This window comes from Drosophila grimshawi, unplaced genomic scaffold (assembly GCF_018153295.1).
Source record: "Drosophila grimshawi isolate 15287-2541.00 unplaced genomic scaffold, ASM1815329v1 contig_44, whole genome shotgun sequence".
Taxonomy (NCBI): Eukaryota; Metazoa; Arthropoda; class Insecta; order Diptera; family Drosophilidae; genus Drosophila; species Drosophila grimshawi.
This window is the reverse complement of record NW_025063240.1, coordinates 18,931,799-18,952,422: the sequence shown is the minus strand read 5'-3', so window position 1 is coordinate 18,952,422 and position 20,624 is coordinate 18,931,799. Positions and strand designations below refer to the sequence as shown.

Genomic DNA, 20,624 nt, shown 5'->3' with positions numbered 1-20,624 from the left:
GACTCGTTGGCCAGCTGCACTTGCGTGCGGCAGCAACTGAGAATTTGATCGATTCGTTCGATTAGTTGGCGGAACATGCAATCGACACGCAGCATTCTCTTTCAACTTGGCCTAAAGGTTGGCTGCGAGGGGGAGGGTGGGGAGGGGTGTTGGCTGTTGATTCAATTTACTCGTGCTGCGGCTACAAAAAGCAGCCGTAAAAATGAAATAGAAACAAAACGCTGCTGGGCCTCGACACTCCTGCAATTGGGAAATTGTCTCATTGCAATCCCAGACAGCTGACCGCGGCTCAAATGACAACTGGTAATACGGAGCTATTAATATCAGCAGCTACATGTGTCCACACTGCCCGGGGTCGATAGCTGTAGCTGTAGCTGTAGCTGTAGCTGTAGCTGTAGCTGTATCTGTATGCAACACTATAGCTGTGTAGGTGTGGCCTGTTACCATTTTTGGGGTCGCTATCTCGCACTTTGTGTGAGACACCCAGGAAATGTAAGTAAGAAGGTGCCACGTTAAGTGTGTGCATATATTGTTTAACAATTCGACTTAAATTACTTTGGCATATCTAATTTTTATGCACATTTACAATTTGTTTTAGTGATCAGTTAACATTATCTTCAAGTGCTTATCTAATGTGTCTGTTGATAGCATTACTGCTGCATAAATATATGAATAAATTGTGTAACGAATCGTGTTTTATGGTCTTGTGCCTTATTCTATTAGGGCTGCAGTCCTTTAAATACATTTATTGATTTATTGACTACAAAATTGGTTAGTATTTACAATTAAATTTATTACTTTTCTGATATTTATACTACGACAATCAATATTAATATAGAAAAATAGTTGCTTTTAGCATTTAAATAGTTGCAGCTTGGAATACGAAATACCAACGAGCATTTCAATTGTCTAGTTAAATTATTTAAGACTTTTTGTTAGACAAAAGCTTAGCTTGAGTTACGATTTAGGCCCACACACACACAGAGAGATGTGCAGCTTCGGCTGACAAGTGGAGCAAGTGTGGCAGCCAAAAATGGAAGAAAGGCAACTGCTGCCTGCTGCCAAGTTGACTCTTCTTAGGTAGCCAGAACGCATTGGGGGTCAGTGCTTCGTTTACAAGATATTCCAAGAGCTTTGCATATTTTAGGCGCGCTCGGCGACATTTGAATGGAAGCAGCAACAGCGGCAGCAACAACAGAAGCAACAACAGAAGCGGCAAGTGCTACGCAGCAGCTCCAAAAGACACGCAAAGACGACAAATGCCAGGCCATGGTTGGTGGCTCTACACTCAGCAAAAATATTACTAGACAGCAGAGAAAAGACAAATTTGTTATTTAATGCAGAACACTCTTTTTTTAAAGTAGAAACTCTTGCGCTTTATTCACAAACTTCATTCATATCTTATAATTACAACAACTCAATTATTAATTAATAATTAGATAAATCTTATTAAATTTATGAAATTCAATAACCATTTTTCTATTATTTTAGAAATCATAGAACTCTCTCAATTGTCAGTGATAGTTTTCGCTGAGTGTACTTGATGTGTGCGCCTGTGTGGATGGGATGGTGACTGTTGTGGGTCTGCAGGTGGTCGTCGTACAACTCTATTTTTTATTTTGTCGCGTTCGCTGAAGTCTTTGCAGCGGTGGTCGCTCGTTTTTTTATTTTTATTTTTGTTGTTAAGAGTGGCCAAGCTGGCTTTTGTCGGCTGCGCTTTTCCAGTGCGCATTTCCATTGGAAAGCCCCGGCAGGCAGGCAGGCAGGCAGCCAGAATGAATGCATCGCATACTTGCAGATATCCCCATCCCGGCGTTCTGTGTGTGTATCTGCATCTGCATCTGTATCTGTATCTGTATCTCGATCGTTGTTGTCGTGGGGCGTGTGGCGTGTGTCCACTGGGAAGGGGGAAAGGAGGGGAGGGGCACAACGACGACGTCTTTTGCATTTTATGCGGCGTTTTTGGTATGTTCATTGTGAATTTATTGAAGGTGATTTTATCGCTCAAACAAATGTTGCATTTTACAAGTGCTTCAAGTGGTTGTTGTTGCCAACATTCTGCTAAAGACGGCGCTTATTAATGAGCTGAAGCTGAAGCAGCTTCACAACATATCTGGATCTGGCGCAACGGGGAGCTTGGACCACTTGGGAGTAGTTGCCTGGTTGCCTGGCTGCCTTATTGCCTGGTTGCCTGGCTGTTTTTGGACCAGTTGGAAGTTGCGGGTGCGCCTAAGTTAGAAAACAAACGAAACTCCAAGCTAATCGCAGCCCACTCAATGCCTGAGCTTGTTCAGTCTTTGGGCCGGCTTTGTGGCTTTTGTCGATAAGCTGCCAGCTGCTGCTGCCGCCTCCATGTTGGCCAATTCTCTGTTGTTGCGGCCCAAAACAAATTGGAGTAATCATTCCTTTCAAGAGTCAAGAGTCAGTCGTCAGACTGTATACATTTTGCCACAATTAATTTCAAATTAAGCCTCCAGCTCATTGGGTGTGGAAATTTATGAAAATTGAGCACCCAAATTGCTCGCATTTAATTTGATTTGCAACTCGAAACTTATCGTTCCACTGAGTTCCCAAGCAACCCAACACATGTGAATAATGTTATTCGCTATATCATTATTTCTGTGGGGTTAAGCCAAAAGTGATCATGTTTCGTGTAACTTGAAGAACTCAACGCTGCAATAACAGTTGAGATATAGACACTAAAGAATTTTACTGACAATATTTGAATATCTCACGCAATGAGCTCAATTGAAGATAGTTTAGCAAATGAGAAAACGAGTTTGAGATATAAGAATTTAGTATGGTTTTGATAGGCATTGAGTAAGTGAAACCTATACTCTAATAGCAGATACCATTAGAGTTTTCCTTCAGTTAAATTATATATTTACTAAAATAGAACTTCTCAATAATCCAATACAACTTTGCTGATTTCTATTTAAGTGGATGTTCCATTATACTCTAGATTTTTCCAGCAATCCATTACAAGTTCAACTTAAACTCCTCTCTCACAATATTTACTCTAACAACAATTTGTGTCTGCCATATCCAATTCACATTTGACATAGTTTGACAATAGATTAACTTTTTCAAGTAGGTTTCTGTGCCCTGCTCGCTGAACTTTGAACTCTCTAACACACTGTAGCTCCTGTACATGCCACTTGTATTCCAATTACAATCATCAATCAATTTAGACACAAAGCCACAAAATCAATAGCAATTGGCTAATAAGAATTCTGTGTGTTGGTCAGTCAAAACACGCAAAGGGCCAAAAGGACGTGGACTTCGAGGCTGGCAAGCGAACACACCTGCACCTGTGCCTATTAAGGCTAATCAATGTTTAACACGCTGCGGGGCTAAACATCAATCAATCGATTGACCAGCTTCGACCTACGATTAAAAACGCAATGTTCACTTGCAGAAGGGGGTGGGTAACTGAGTGTGTGTGTGTGTGTGGGGGAGGAGGGGGTTGTTTGATTGCAGCGGCAAATTGCTGTCACATGCGGCAAATTATGCGCTCGAGGTTTAATCGAAGACAAACATCTAATTGACATAAAGCCGACATGGTAAACGAGGCAACGTCGCAACTTAGCAACTGGGAAAATAAAAACAAAAAAAACTGGCCAAACTAATGAAGACTCCACGGCAGGCAGGCATATCTACCATCTATTGGCAATATTTATGGCAAACAGTTCAAGAGTTCAGAATGCAACCAACCGCTGCCAGTTGCAGTTTAATCAAGGCTTAGGCGATGCCCATTAATTAGCGGCTTACAACATTTCTTCTGCTGCGTCTTCATTTGAGCTGAAGTTAAAGTTGAAGTTGAAGTTGGGTTGAGTTTTGACGTCAGTCTTTGCATGGGTGTGAACCTGTTGTTGCAAGTTGTTAACGTTATTGGTTTTGGGTTGCAACACACCTGCAACATTGTGCGGACAGTGAAAGGTTGGCTAGAAGAAGCTTGTCAAAGTGACGAACATCAAAAAACTCAGCAAAGCGTTGAAAATTGAGAATGAACTGACATGTTTTTGGTTTTCTTTTTTTGTGGATAACGAAGTTTGAATACCCTAAAGGATAAACTTGGACTTGCAGCTTAGTTGCACTGTTTGCTTAATTGGACCTGAAAAGGTTAAGAATATTACTTATTAAGTTTCTCTTTGTGAAGTAAATAAAATAAAGCATTTATTGTCAGTTTTATTTAAATTTAAATTTAAATTAATTAAAAAATTGTATTTTAAATTTAATTTATTTCCTTTTGTAGTTTTGTGTGTCTGATAAAAGGTAACGTTAAATAAATTAATGCTAAAATAATTTTACTCATTCAATTTTCTTAATAAATGCTAGCTTTGCTTTATGCGGTATTTTTTATAGTCAAGGGAAAACGTCATAAAAAACATCAAATTAAAAAAAAATTTATTGCTAATGTGCTAAAAATTTGCGCATATTTTTCTTTTAAGTAATTTCGTTTTTCTACATTTTCAAGGGGAAATTTATGAATTAACTTCTCTTTGCTAACTTTAAGTTTTATGAAATGCAATTAAGTTTAATTTAACTGCACATCATAACACAATTTCAATGCTCTTCTGCAAGGGTATGTGACTAAAAAAAAAAAGAAAACAAAAATCTGACAGCCAACAAAAGACAGCTTGCAAAAGGGGCAAGAAGCACAACAATTCGCATGAAAGGGGTCGACATTTGGCAACACTCGCGGTCATAAAGCAAGCAATTTAAGGTGAAAGGTGCTCAGCTGGAAGACTTGAAGTTTTTTCATCTTTTCTTCTTTTTTTTTTTTGATGAGTTGAAGACATTTGCACACACACAATTCTGTTGCTCGGCAGCAGCAAAAGAAGAGAAAAATGTCTAAAAATGGCTTGGCTATAATTAATTTGCTGCTGCTGTTGTTGTTGTTACTTTTGTTAGTGTTGTTGTTGCTGCTGGCAGCCAAAATCGAAAAGTCACTTATGACTGACACTTTGCATGCGAGGCGGCAACGTTCGCGGACGACCGCGATGAGCATCAAGTTGAAGATGAAGATGAAGATGAAGATGACGACCCAGACATGCAGTGACTTATGATTTACCTTCTTAGCTGCAACTTCAGCTTCAACTCCAACTCCAACTTCAACTCCAACTCCGACATCAACTCCAAACTTGACTTCCACTTTAGCTGCAAACTTGGCTCACGTTGATTTCGCGTGATTTAAGCCAACAACTGTTTGCAGCAAACAAAACGCAACAAAAAAAAAAAAGATTTGTTATGAGCATTTGATTTACGATGTGCTGGCCAACTGTTGCCAAGTGCCCCACACCCCTCCCACAACCCACATGGAGATGGAATGGCCCCATGATGTATTTGTCAAGTTTGTGGGTCAAGCCGGTCGAGATGGGCAGCTCAACTCTCTACACTTCTCAATTCTAGGTGTATTTCCGTGTTGAGCGATGATTACTCAAAATCACAGCTAGGTGCAACATCCCATGTCCGCATTACACTCTGTTGCAGCCGTGTGAATGCTGCACAGCCGGCAACTAATTGCGGCAGCTAAGCGACAAAGGCAGGCAAACTTTAGATTACACTAGAAAAGACAATGTATTTATTTTTCTGATTAGTTGATGACCTATGAAATATATGCAATAGTTAAGATATTTTGATTAGCAAGACAACAATATTGATGAGTCAATTTTACAAGTCTCTACAAACTACTCATCTGAATATGAATCACTATTGAAAACTCCCATGGAACCCAAAAAAAAGATAGCAAATAATCATAGCTCTTAACTGTCTGAAAGTTAAGCTCAAATCATTTGTTACAATGCTTATTACTTGTGTATTAGCAAGAAAATCCCATTCAGACACATTCAATAAGTACTCAAATAAATCACCCAAAACTAAACCAACTCACAAATCAAATAATCCGAGATCTATGCGGGCATATTCGAGGCGTTGCCCCGGCGATAAAAAGTCCTTTTGTGGCTGGGACCAAGTCAAATGGTTTAAAGAGGCGTTGAGTTGCCCTCATTATCAACAGGACAACATTTGTGAGTAATGCAAATATTTGACGCTGTGACGTCACAATGCCACAGCGTGCAGCAGCCCAACCCCTAATTGAGACCCAGCCCAAACACAATCCAATCCAACCCAACCCCTGAAAGCAGGCGCCAAGGACGCAAAAAAAAAAAAAAAAAAAAAAACAGAAATGCTGAAAAAAACTGCGCGAAAAACTGCAGCTGATTTGAGTTTAGCGGCATCGTGGGAATCTTTGCGGCACAGCAACCCTAGAGGCAGCAGCAGCAACCCTTCGACTTGGACTTGGAAGACACACACAGCTGCGTTAGACTTCGATTTGGCGTTGGATTGCTGGTCAAGAGCAGCTGCAGCATTGCAGCAACTGGGATTGATGATGGCCTAGGATGATTGGCGTCTCTCTCTCTCTCTCTCTCGCTCTCTCCTTCTGTCTCTCTATCTGGACATCGTCGCTGCATATGTCACTCTGGGGCGCATTCGCAATTCGCATTCGCTAGATACAAATGTATCTACAGCGGGAAATCAGTCCAATTAAAAATAATAAAGGCTGAAACGCAGCTTGTTAGCTTGGCTAGCTGCCAAGATGGCAGATTGCACCCAAAACAATAGGACTCCAACTCTTTAACTCTCTATGCGCGTGGGAACACCAAACAACAACAGCGTCTCCAACTTCAACAGCATCTCTCTACAACTACACTTGGCCAAATAGTTGAGAATTATGTACTCAATGTAAGTATAAACGTGGACAAGGTCGAAGGTCTTCCATTAGAGATGGAGGAATATAAATAAATACGTTTTTTGATGTTTTAAATTAGGCTTAATTTATATTATTATTATTTTTTGTTGTTATCAAAATTTTGAGTAGTTTCCAATTCAAAATCAGTCCTTATTTCATCTTAAAATAAAACTTCAATCAGCTTGAATAAAATTGAATGAAAACTAAAAAGATTTACAATTATTTTAAGTACGAAAATTCTTGTAATGAGTAATTGAAGACTGATTGAATATTTCCTGTTTTTACTTATGAAATAACTAATTAATAATGATCAGGAACTGATACTACTTGAAATCTTAAGCTTGCAACTTAAGGAATGCTTTTGCGACTTTCTCCAAGTGTAAGTGCTGCATACTTTTGAGTCTCTCATATTTTGGGGGGGGGAGCAGTGTGCACCTGCCGCGCCCCAAGCTGCAGGCTGTCCATATTTGGTTTACATATGTGGCAGCAGAACTCTGCAAAATCGTGATCAAATCAATGCGCAACCATAAAAAATTGTGTGGAATTCTAACAGCAATTTGAGCGCAACACGAACATGCAATCTACCACAACTATTACTACCACTTTATATAAGAGAGTGTTAGGGAGTGGGGAGGGGGGGATACGAGTGGGTTACATAGGCGCCTGACAATTCTATTTGGCACGAGCTCATTAAGCACCATTTATATGCAACATGAGCCATGACTGGACCAAAACTACCAGACGACTACCAACTGCCAACAAGCCGACTAACCGACTGCCGACTACCGACAATCGACAGTCGACAGTCGACAGCGAAAACCTCTCCAAAACCTCTCAATATATATATATATGTGTGTGTGTGTGTGTGTGTGTTTGAAGTCAATGGCTTTTGCTTTTGCTTTTGCCCGTTGACAAGTTGTTGACGCTGGCAAATGATTTACGGGCTACACAGTGGGCTGCCGGCCAGAATAGAACAACAACAACAACAACAAGAACAGTTACAGAACTTTAAGCCGCATGCCAAAATCAGCTAACAACGCACAACAAGTGGTAACAACACGTGGGCAATCTGCATAGTGCTGCAAGTGTTATGATTATCATGATAAATTGCAGCATTACTAAGAAAACTCGAACATGCTGAGATCTACTTTTACAAATGGTATAAATCAAGAGCGGAAACTAAGAAAAGTACTTCAATTGAAATTGATCTTAACTTGCTGATCTCATGCTTCAATTATTTGTATAAAATCTGTAAATGTTTATCACTGCGATATTAATCAAACACGATAATCAATCGCTTTCAATATTAGCATTAAATAATTAACCAGCTTCAATGCTGAAAAACTGCATAATGATTTATTGTTAGTCTCAGAAAATCAATCGATAAACCAAATCGATGCATATCCGTTCATTTTATAGATTTCGAATCAAAATCACAACTTATCCAAGGCTTTGACTAGGGATTAAAGTCATTTCAAAGCCAAGGCTTAAGGCTTAAAGTAATTTCTTATAGCTTAGCAACTTTTCAATTGCTAATTTAAATGCACTCGATCACTTTTCCACGCATATTTCCGATTAGCCAAAAAGCTTTCATCGCTGATCCAATGCAAACCATTTGGAAAAACTGTCAACGTGCTGTGAGCCAACTTGAATCAGCGGCATCAGAAGTGTGCCAAATTGAAGTTGCGGCTCAAGGATTTTGACAGCTAAGCTGACATGGCAAAAAAAAAAGAGAAAAAAGAAAAAATGGACAAAAAATAAATAATAATTGGTATGACATACGGGTTACACGACATATGCCTTGTCTGGGCGAGTGCGCCGGAGAGTCAACAAGGTGAATATATGCCAAAAAGCTCAAATGCAATGAAACAATCAATCAAACCAATGAAAAGAAGGCTTGTCGGCTGCTGCACATGTGGCATGAGTTTTGTGGCGCGTAACGGTAACTCGAAAAAGGCACAAAATCAAATTACCAGCTATGATTAATCAATCAACACTGGGCTGCCAGTTTGCCAGTCTGCCAGTCTGCCCGTTGAGCATTAAAGAAACCTCCGCTCCAATCCGATCGATAGCCAAGCACGATCAACGCCGCTGGCCTCGTCTCGCGATCTTGCGGTTTTTTTTTGGTTGTGGGTGTGTTGACGAGTGTCTTTTGTGTGTGTGTGTGACTGAGTGTGTGTGTGAGTGTGTGTGTGTATGTATGTGTTGGGGCATGTGAGCCAAGTGGGTGCGTTCTCACAGCTGGATGCCGATCTGACAATCATGATCACACACTCAATGCACACACACAGTGACAGCAGCATGCTTACACTGAGAAAAAAGTAGTTTATATAATTTATTATTTAAAATAGAGTACCCTATTGAAGTCGATTCAACTCTCAGTACTTGACAAAAACCACAATAAACTGATCAAAGTAATTAACAACTAAAATAAGTAAAATGTTCAATAAGATATTTCTGAAGAATCCACAAATATTATAGATACATATATAATTTCAATTCCGAAACCTAAATGTGCATTGTAGGACATTTAATATTATAGATTTCAAAAACAAAAGCTTTTCCAAAAATGAGAACTTTCCTAACAACGACTTGGAAAGTGATTCCAAAAAACACAAACGTTTTTCTATAAATCATCTCAGTTGTTTTTCTGAGTGTAGTGGACTCCACGTGTGCGGCTGCCTGGCGAATGCAATTGGCAATTTCAAATCAATGCACACAAAAGCTGAAGCTGAAGCTGAAGCTGAAGGAGCTGTGCCGGCTGTGGCTTCTTCCCTAAATGGCGTGGCCTGGCCTGGTCTGAGTTGGCTTGGCCCGGCCTGGCCTGGCCTGGCCTGGACGGGTCTGGTCTGTCTTGGCCAGGCCTGTTCGATCAGTGTTTTGTGAGATCGTGCCAAAAATGGGTTTGCAACTGGAATTCGCTTTTAGTCGAACCAAACACGGCGGCAGCGGCGTCGGCGGCGGCGGCTGCGGCTGCGGCTTCTCTCCATCTGCGTCTGCAACATTTTGTAGCGCAGGTGGCGATTGCCAATTGCCGAATGCAACTGCAACCAGCTGGTGTGAACAACTAGAAAGTTTCATAAACACACACAAACACACACACACACACACACACTTGGAGAGTAGCGATTTCGTGAGAATCAGTTCGACGGTAAATTTATGAGTTTTGCCAGCGCAACAATTTATGGCCAGCTAATGAAAATTTGACAAATAGCAAATGGGCAAAGCAATTGGATTCTAAGCACAGCAATAACATCTATCATTTACCCAAAAATATATTTCCGGCATTGCCAAACTGATTGACAACTCGAGCAGCAGACCCGAATCTGGTGTTCAGAGTCGAGAGTTGCAAGTCGAATCGAGAGTCGAGAGTCGAGTGTCTGTGGTTCAAGAGTCACAATCGGCAGCCGAAAGACGTCAAGTTCAGGCCTGTCGATTTATGGCCCGACTATCCAACAGATATGCCGCCAAGTCGTGATCCGTGTGCATTGAACCCTCCCATGCCCCACGCCCCTTTCGCTCTGTCGATCTTGTCTGTGGATTGCACGAAATGCAATTTTCAACCAAAGCAGCAAAAGAAAGAAAAAAAATGATATTGTGGGAGCTGCTTTTGTAATGAAGCCGTTGGTCATTTTTTGGCCCAAAAGGTTTATGCAGTCAATCATAATTTCTGGCTATATATATACATGTATATGTGTGTGTGTGTGTGTGTGTTTGTTGTGCTTTTATAAACGAACTGCATTCGTTTTCCCACATTTTATGGGCCGCTGACGCTCTGGGAAAATCACTGGCGTAACTGAAGGTGGCTTCTTTATCAGGCTATCTCTGTCTCTGTCCCGCTCGCTTGTTGCACAACAATTACTCGGTGTTGACTCTTTTGGTTTTTGGCTTGTCAACATCCGCAGTTGCAACCCCCGCATTGCCTGCCTGCAACACCTTCTGCGCTTCGCTCTGTTGCACTTGCCACGCCACAGAAGGGCTGCCGACTCCATAGAAATGTTTCACGCTTGTTTTTTTCTCTGAATATCCAGAACTATCCCGGAACTGCGCAAGATTGGCCAAAAGTGTTCGCTTCTTCGTTGACCAATTTTCACACATTATTTGCGCAGGTGCTCAATTTAAATTCAAACAAATTTGTATGTTAATTTTTATTTTCCACACAGCGGAAATTAAATGGAAAATGTTAATGTTTTGCACGCTTCATCGGTCGAGGGGGGATTCTATTTTACATTAACTGCTCTATAGAAATAAAAAGAGAATATTTGAGAGATTATAATTTTAGGCTTGTGGAATCGAAATGGGCTTAAAAGTCACTCTATCTTATACAATAACTGCACAAATCTGATCTCATTTCAAAGCCGGACTTTAAATATTATTCATCATTGAGTCAAAAACGTCAGGAATCCATCAATAGCAGTCGTGCGTGCTTATTACACAGATAATGTCGAACACATTCGACTACGTAATTCACAAATTACGCTAAAGCACGTAAGCACGTAAGAGCAGAGCAGCGACAGGCAGTGTCGCATGCTAGAATAACGTGTGCAGCTAAAAGGGACGATAGCGAAACAAGAGCAAGATAGCGTGCAGCCAATGCGTTAGAAGAGTGCGAAGAGTTTCCAGCAACTGAGCGTAAGAGAAATGCAGCAAATTGCACGATGCAATTTGAGAACTGGAACAGGCAGCGAATATATTACAACATGCGCTTCGTCGGCAAAGCGAACAGTTTAATAATTGTATAAATAATAAGCCAAACTGTAACATGTATAGAAATTTCAGATGGTTAACTCCGGTTTACAAGGGTATGTAATATTCGTTCCGTTCTATTTACTTATTACATATTCAACGAATATAATAACTTAACGAAACAACATTTTCGATTGCATACTTTAAGGCGGCGTTTGTTATTTCGATTGGCAATGGAAACTTTATTTGGAATTTGGAGTTTTGCTTCTTAATGAGCCGAGCCTTCTGCATGATTTTAGATCATAGCTTAGAATTATTTGTGTAAATCTGTTTCATAAAATCTGAACCATCATTGCTTATATCGATATAACAAATCGATAATATCGGTAATATCGCAAATATATTAAAATCGATAAGCAAATCATGTTCTCTCTATAAACCAAAGAGAGCTTAATAAGTGTAGCATGCCCTCATTTTAAGTCAATTAGCTGTACTACATAAGCTCAATTATAAGCCCAATAGTCAGGATGGCTTCGTATAGAACACCAATATCAAAGATTTCGATACTGTTCACAGCAATTCAATACGGCAACGCCACAAATACGCAATCGATATTTATCAGAATTAATCGTTCTGCCAAGTTGGCAACGCAAGCTGACTATCGAAAAAGTATCAACATTCTTGGCCAAAACAAGCGCAGATAATAAAGATTTTCACACACTCAGTTAAAATTGCTAAAGTTAATCAATGTCTGGTATAATGTATGAAATTAGAACGGCGGTCCCAAAAACGGATTGTTTTGAACTGGAAAACGTTATCGCCAATCTGCAGGGGAATTTGAAAACAATAAATGAGAAGCTTGCCAATTTGCGGAACATCACTCGAAAAGAATGCAATAACCAAAAACGCAATATTTATCTAAGTTCAATACATACCCTGGTTAAAGAGCAGCATAAAACACAAAGCATTTTAGAGAATTTCAAGGCAAAACTAGCAACTCTCAGATTTCGTGGTAAAAGGGTGAGAAATTACACTTTTACTTATCACAGATCAATACCTGATTATAATCATTTGCAATCGATAGGAAGTGATTACAAGGGAAACGCAGAAGCCCACTAAAAATGCAAAACTCTTTGAACTCTTTGAGCCAAAAGTAAGTAATAAAAACATTCTTAGTCAAATATAAACTGAATTCATGTATCATCTCAGGAAACAAAACTTGAAATTAAGTCAGTTAAGTCTATTGAAGCCTCGGTATGTATGGAATACTTAAATATACAGCAAGGAATAACTAACGCACTCTATTTTCCCATTCCAGGCTTTTGCGAAAAAACAGAAGACAGAGAACCATCAAAATCAGGCGGGTGATAAGAATATCGAATTAAATGAAAATCCCATCAGCAATCACGGCAAGGCGATGAAATGTTTAAAAGCTCACGTGGATAAGCGGAAAACGATCGTGCAACAAAGGAAAGCATTTTCCGAATGTGTCGAGGATGAACCTTTAGTTATAAATGATCCCATAATGGATGTAGAGATCGAGCAAACAGTTGTCGAAGATCATCCAGTGGGGCAACAGGTCGTTGCAACAAAATCAATTGCCATTGATAATCACAGCGATGCAATGCAATGCTTGAAAGCCCTCCAGGAATATGCAATGTTAAATGAAAATTTTCGAGCAATTGGTTTGCTAATGCAAACCGAAAAAGCATTTTCCAATCCGGCAGATGTCAAGGATTTTGAGCTGTAGCAGATTTATTTTCCACATGTTATTGTTAATATTAGGGTAATAGTATATATAAATATTTAGGCAAACATATTTTTTGCACATATAATTAGAATTATATTTTCTCGACTAACAAATAAATTGTGTTAATCAGCAGTGTGGCCAGTTGTTTGCAGAAGCGTGTATGCCGATCAGCTGTTACTTTGCAAGCCAGTTAGTTTGGCATTTTCTAGCTCGTTGTTGCTAACCTGTACAATTAAAGCAGCCGGTATTCCTTATTTCTGTTTTGTTGCAGTTAGCAGCTATAATTCTCTATCAAAGTATAAGCTAAAACTGAAAATGCTGCATTTAAAGAAGAGCACTTAAATAAGTAAACATTTCGCATTTATTCGAAGTGCAATATAAAAACACAAGTGCATCAATCGTGCATGTGAAACAGCTGACGATTTATAAAGCCAAAGTTGAAACTTTGGTATTTTTAAGTACATTTGCTGTTAACCGCAACTGGTAACCTGTGCGTCAGAAAAGTATAAACAATTGCTGAAAAATCTGCATTTCGTCCAAAATGTGAGTGTTGTTTAATAAACTAAGCAATAAAAATAATATAACTTTATTTCTGTTTGAATAGGCAGATGTTGCTGCTTTTGATTAAATCATAAGTTTGCATTCCTATTCTGGTTGGCTGAGCTAAAACTTGACATTTGATTGGAAAATGGAGAAATTAACGACCGATGCAAATGCAAATGCTGCACCCCGAAAACGGCCAGGACGCCCGCCTAAAGCAACCAGCACGGCAAACCAGGAGTCGGATGTAATTGAAGAGGTTGACTCGCCGCAGCCCGTAGAGGAACGCTCCTCATCGCCCACAAATCGGCGGCGCAGCACGCGTAAGAAAATCACCAAATTTGATGTGCTGGATGTGCTGAATAAAAGTCGGAAGACGCATAAAATTCAAATTGAGGCACGCATCGATTCCAATGCACCAATAACATCAATTGCTGGATCAGCAGCATCAGATATAAATCGTTTAGTGGTGGCACGCAGCACGTTGCCTGCTGCATCGGCGCCTCTTGTGCCCATACTTGAGTCATTTAGCAAGCCGAAGCCGACCCCGAGTTTGATTGTTGCCCAAGTGAGCAGCGATAAATCGCAACAGCAGACGACTCTCATACGCAAACGTGGACGTCCACGCAAGGCAGCCTTGATCTTGGCCAGTGATCCATCCACAAGCGTGACTGCTGGCGCTGATCTGCAACTGGAATCCAACGATTCCAATGAGACCTCAACAAGTTTTAATTTGATTGATGATGCATCCAACTCATCGGAACAAACACTGATTACACCAATCGAAATAAATGATGAGGATGTCATAACTGTTCTCACATCCGATGAGGACTCCAATTCACAGATTATCTTCGTGGACATTGAAACGGCAAAGGCAGCAGCCGAAGCAGACGAGGAGATCAATGACCAACCAAATCAAACATTTAAGCTAATCTTTCCTAATGCTCAGCAAAATCATTTGGAAACAAATACAATTGAAATAGAAGAACCACAGCAGGAAGAATTAGAGACTCAACTGATTACTGAGGAACTCAGCGAACCGCCTGAGCTGTGGTTTGAAGAAATTCACAAACCTGAGGAGCAGCAGCAGGAGGAGCACCAGCCGGAGGAGGAGCTGGTGCAAGCACAGCAGCAGCTGGAGAATAAAACTAAACAGCAAATTGACATTGAAGTTGAGGGCGAAAAGCCAAAAAGCAACTTCATTGAAGTAATGCAGCAGGTAATAGAGAAGAGAATGGCAGAGAAGAAGCAGTTGGAGATACAGAAGCTGCAGCGAGAAGAGCAGTTGCAGCGAGAAGCAAAGCTAGAGAGCGAAGCGAAGCTAGAGAGGGAAGCGTTGCTGTTGAAAGAAAGGGAAATGGAACAGGAAAAGATGCTGGAAAAAGAAAAGCTGGAGCGAGAGAAGCTGCAGCAAGAAGAGAAGTTAAAGCAAGAAGCTAAACTAGAGAGGGAAAAGCAATTGGAAAAGGAAAAGCTGGAACAAGAAAAGAAATTGGAGAGAGAAAAGCGAGAGAGAGAGAAGCTGAAACAGAAGGAGAAATTGGAGCGAGAAGCAATGCTAGAGAGAGAAAAGCAGCTGGAGAAAGAAAAGATGGAGAGAGAGAAGCTGAAGCAAGAAGAGAAGTTGGAGCAAGAAGCAAAACTAGAGAGGGATAAGCAACTAGAGAAGGAAAAGCAAATGGAGAAAGAAAAGCAACTAGAGAAAGATAAGAAGCTGGAGCTAGAAATGATGGAGCAGGAGAAGCTGGAGCTAGAAATGATGGAGCAGGAGAAGCAGCAGCAAAAAGAGAAGTTGGAGCGAGAAGCAGAGCTAGAGAAACAAAAACAGACAGAAGCGAAGCAAGAAATGGAAAGGAAGCTGGAGAGAGAAGCCAAGCTGGAACAAGAAAAGAAGCTTGAGAGAGAAAAGAAACTGGAACTGGCAGAGAAACTGAAGATTGAAGCAAAGCTGAAGCGCGAAAAGAAGGAGAAAGAAAAAAGGTTGGAGATAGAAAAGAAACTGGAGCAGGAAGAAAAGCAGAGGAGAGAAAAGAAAATGGAGCAAGCAAAGAAGCTGGAAAGAGAAGAAAAGCTGGAGAAAGACAAAAAGCTGAAGCAAGAAAGAAAACCGGAGAAAGAACAGAATATAGAAGTGCTGTCATCAGCGAATTCTCCAGCGCCGCTCTCTCCAGAGACGCTCTCAAGTCTCCTCGAGGAATCGACTGATAATACCCACATTATCGCTTCTGCAGCACAGCTGCTGGCCTTCAAAGTGGAAAGCCCAAAGCAAACGCTCAGAGAAATTGAGCTAAAGTCTCCAGTCGATTTGAAATGTGTGGTAGAGAAACCAGTGGAAGACAACACATCAAAATTAGAGTTAAGGATCGACGCAACAGAACTGAATACCACACCAGCTTCATCAGCCTGTCCAATTGCCAAGTCTAAAGCGGAGTTGGTCATGCCACAAGTGAATGAACAGCTGTTGGCTGAGGCAAAGGCAATACCACTGCCCAAATCTGAGAGTCCTGAGCCACAGGAAACAATCAGTGAACGGCTGAAGCGGGTGCTGCCCGCAATTGAAGAGAAGAAAGATGAGAAGCCCTCCAGATCCACGCCCAACATGTCCTTCAAGGAGTGCGATGCACTGTTCAAGGTCCTGGATAAAGCTCACTCCAAAATGCTGTACGAGCAGAAGGTCAAAAAGAAGCAAAGGAAGGCAAACAAAAAGCTAACAGCAGCCGAAACCTCCCTGGCCAAATTGCAGCTGCCCAAGCAGAGTCTACGTCGCAACACGATCAGCGAGGAGCATCATGAGGAGCCAACAACGCCATTTTCCAGCAGCAGCAGCAAGGCACAGAGTCTTGAAGCAGCCGCCGAATCCAAGCCAATCCACAGCAGCAGCAAGAAATCCCATGTGAAAAAACAGTCACGTAAATCTGGAGCTGGTAAACAGGAGAATAACCAGGACAACAACTACTCCAATGAGCTGGGCAATCGCAGTGTGTCCACAACTACAAACAGCGAACTGGAGTTACCCGATCAGTTCGATGACATTGCCAAGTTCATCAAAGACGGCGAAAAGCTGCTCGAACGCGACTACAAACAGGAGGATGAGCAACAGCAGCAGCAACAGGTGTCTGCAGCTGGGGAGGATGAGTTTGCGCAGCGTGTGGCCAATCTGGAGACTCCGGCAACGACTCCCTCACCCTCGCCCGCAAACAGCAGCGATGATCTCGCCTCTGGTGTGCGTCGCTCGCATCGCATCAAACAGAAGCCACAAGGCACCAAATCCAGTTTGGGTCGTGGCAGCAGCAGTTCGACTCAAACGCCTGCGATCAGCATGGAGCAACAGCTGGCCGAACTCGCCCACATCGAGGCCAGCAATGAGCAATTTCTGCGCCAGGAGGGTCTGCAGACATTCCAAATGCTGCGCGACAATTATTATCGCTGTGCGCGACAGGTGAGCCGGGAGAATGCGGAGATGCAATGCGATTGCTTTGTCACCGGCGACGAGGAGTCGCTGGGCCAGATGCGTTGCTGTGGCGATGGTTGCATCAATCGCATGCTGATGATCGAATGTGGTCCACTCTGCACCAATGGCGAACGTTGCACGAATAAGCGCTTCCAGCAACATCAGGGTTGGCCCTGTCGCGTCTTTCGCACCGAGAAGAAGGGTTGCGGCATCACCGCGGAACTGCAAATGCCATCCGGGGAGTTCATCATGGAGTATGTGGGCGAGGTCATCGATAGCGAGGAGTTTGAGCGTCGCCAGCATTTATATTCGGAGGATCGCAATCGTCACTATTATTTTATGGCGCTGCGCAGCGATTCCATCATCGATGCCACCTCCAAGGGTAACATTTCGCGTTACATCAATCACAGCTGTGATCCCAATGCGGAGACCCAAAAGTGGACGGTCAACGGGGAGCTGCGCATTGGTTTCTTTAGCCTGAAGACCATTATGCCCGGCGAGGAGATCACCTTCGATTATCAATATCAGCGCTATGGACGCGATGCCCAGCGCTGCTATTGTGAATCGGCCAATTGTCGCGGCTGGATTGGCAACGAACCGGAGTCGGATGAGGGCGAGCAGCTCGACACGGAAACGGAAAGTGAGTCCGAGGAACTGCAGCTGGTGGAGCAGGAGCAGAAAACCAAAACACCCAAAGTCGGCAAGACAAAGAAACAACAAAAGCTGCCCGCATCGCGTGGCAAGCAGCGCAAGGAACAACAGCCCAAGGCCAAGGATCGCGAGTACAAAGCAGGACGTTGGCTGCGTCCCACTGGCGGAGTGCGTGCGCCCCGCAAACCCGATCAGGAGGATCCCGATGTGCTCGAACAGCTGACGTTGCTCAGCGGCAGTGGTCTGAAGAATCAATTGGATACGTTGCGCTTCTCACGTTGCATGGTGCGTGCCAAGCTGCTGGAGACTCGCCTCCAATTGCTGGGCGTGCTCACACGCGGCGAGTTGCCCTGTCGGCGTCTCTTCCTCGATTACCATGGATTGCGTCTGCTGCACGCATGGATCAGCGAGAGTGGCAGTGATAAGCAGCTGCGTCTGGCCTTGCTAGATGCACTCGAATCCTTGCCCATACCCAACAAGACAATGCTGAACGATAGTCGTGTCTATCAGAGCGTGCAGCTGTGGAGTAATCAGTTAATGGAGACACCCCCAGAGGTAGCTGCTCCTGCTCCTGAACCCGATCCAGACTCGGAGGCAGTGCTGGCACGCATCTCGGCTTTGTTGCTCAAGTGGAATGGCCTGCCCGAAATCTTTCGCATACCCAAACGGGAACGCATCGAACAGATGAAGGAACATGAACGCGAAGCGGATCGTCAACAGCAGTTGGAGGAGAGTAATAGCGCCTCTGCGGTGCTCAACAGCGATCGCTATCGCCAGGATCGCTTCAGACGCGACACCTCGAGTCGCTACGAGAAGTCCAAGCCGCCGTCGAGGATGAGCGGCAATAATACCATCTGCACCATCACCACACAGCCCAAGGAGTGGCAGGGCGTCCAGGAGAGTGCCAGCGGCAGCAAATCCGATAGTCGTCGACGCTCCGATTTGGATCCACGTCGCGCCACCATTTCCAAGGAGCTGCGACGTTCGCTGTTCGAGCGAAAGGTGCGCATGGTTGGAATTATATATATGCATCTCAATTGTAATCTTCATCGACCATCAATTTGTATTTCAGGTTGCCCAGGATGAGGCGGAGAAGCGTGTGGGCAGCGAGGATTGGCGTGAGCATGAGCTGCGCTGCGAATACTTTGGCCTCGATCTAAATACGGATCCGAAGCTGTTGCCCTACTGCCAGAACACCGAGACAAACGAGTGGTTCAACAGTGAGAATGTGCCGGTGCCGGTGCCACCTCGCTGTGGCGACATATCCGAGCCACCATCCCCAAAATATGGTGATGATGTGGAGTATAAGTTACCACCGGGCGTGGAGCCGTTGCCGCTCTCCTGGCACTTCAGCCTGACGCCCGAGGGTGACATCTACTATTACAATTTGCGTGATCGGATTCCGCAGTGGGAGCCACCAAATGCAGAGCAGCGATTGCAGAAGCTTGTCGACGATGATGAGCCGCTCGAGCTGACCGAACCGGATGAGGCGGCCAATTTGGATGATCTTGTCAAAATTGATATTGACTATGTGGGCACCTTGAGTGAGAAGTCGCTGAGGCAGTACATCGAGGTCAAGATTAAGGAGCGTCGCGAAGCGAGACGCAATCGTCTCGTCTCGGTGCGTGTGATAAGTCCGCGTCGCGAGGAGGATCGTGTCTACAATCAGCAGGAGTCACGCAAGTACAAGGAGAACAAGGAGAAGATACGTCGACGCAAGGAGATCTATCGACGCACACGCACCGATGCGAATCCTGCCGAGCAGCCAGCTAGTCCCGCCGGCGACTCACTGCCCATTCACAGCTATCTGTACTCTTCGGATGAGGAGACTATCACGGAATCCAATCTGCCGCCCGTTGATGCATTAGTTCTAAACGTGCCGGATGTGGTGCAGCCAAGTGGTTCCACGGAAACGGAGACGCCGCCGAGTGCCAAACGCAAACATGCCAACGTCGAAGTACACAAGAAGCATCGGGATAGCAAGCGCAAAACGTAAGCAATCCCTTTCGGTTGTCCATAAAAAACATATATACACATAAAATACATATATATGTTATTCATTCTCTTAGCACAACTGTACGTGATTCCAATGAAAAGTTCCATTTCGAGATTAGCGGCCATGTGGCCGAGTTTCTGCGTCCCTTCCGCCAGGACACTTGCCATCTGGGCCGCATTACCAGTGACGAGGATTACAAGTTCCTTATTAAGCGGGTAACTAAATATATTACATAATATTCATCATTAATTCTAAATCTAATCCTAATCCTTTGCAGCTGAGCCTCCATATAACCACCAAGGAGATGCGCTATTGTGAAGTAACAGGCAATCCTTTGGCCTGTACCGAATCGGTGAAACACAAATCCTACGAGTTCATCAAACAATATATGCGCAAGAAGGGACCCGTCTACAAGAAACCGATCGATAGACCCGACTAAATGCCAACTGTGGCACATGCATTAAAAACCCCTACTGCCAAAGGGATTACAACTAACTGACTAACTATCTTAAACATAAATATAAAACTATGTTTATTTCTATTGTTTTATCGTACATGTTTAACATTTCGAATTTTAGACATCATTTTAAGACTTGTATTTAAGCAGGATTCAACAAAGAAACTTAGGAACTAACTACATAAGAAATGTATAAGAAAATTTACTAAGTTATTATTTTATTTCTTTTTTTTTTGCTATAAAAGTAAACATCCATCTAAATGGGAAAAGTTTTGTGTGATTGCTAGTCGCTAATTGATTGTGGAATTGGAAATTAATGAGTACCAAAGAGAGAATTATAAT

At 42.8% G+C, this 20,624-nt stretch overlaps 2 protein-coding genes and 1 long non-coding RNA gene across 3 annotated transcripts; all 3 read left to right on the top strand.

Annotated features, from left to right (window-relative positions):
• The first annotated feature begins 231 nt into the window (after window positions 1-231).
• Window positions 232-694, top strand: LOC116806215. The gene is made up of 2 exons (XR_004365639.2): window positions 232-492; window positions 599-694. It is a non-coding gene; the product is annotated as an uncharacterized LOC116806215 (long non-coding RNA).
• Window positions 695-12,101: 11,407 nt separating this feature from the next.
• On the top strand, window positions 12,102-13,316 carry LOC6557020. Its single transcript, XM_032738433.2, has 4 exons — window positions 12,102-12,457; window positions 12,522-12,590; window positions 12,647-12,691; window positions 12,756-13,316. The coding sequence occupies exons 1-4, from the start codon at window positions 12,185-12,187 to the stop codon at window positions 13,185-13,187; spliced, it is 819 nt and encodes a 272-aa protein (XP_032594324.1). The 5' UTR covers window positions 12,102-12,184; the 3' UTR covers window positions 13,188-13,316.
• A 373-nt stretch (window positions 13,317-13,689) lies between these two features.
• On the top strand, window positions 13,690-20,551 carry LOC6557383 (probable histone-lysine N-methyltransferase CG1716). The gene is made up of 5 exons (XM_001983674.2): window positions 13,690-13,730; window positions 13,792-18,831; window positions 18,902-19,821; window positions 19,899-20,040; window positions 20,103-20,551. Exons 2-5 carry the CDS (start codon window positions 13,876-13,878, stop codon window positions 20,262-20,264), a joined length of 6,180 nt encoding a protein of 2,059 aa, XP_001983710.1. The 5' UTR covers window positions 13,690-13,730; window positions 13,792-13,875; the 3' UTR covers window positions 20,265-20,551.
• Window positions 20,552-20,624: the final 73 nt, after the last annotated feature.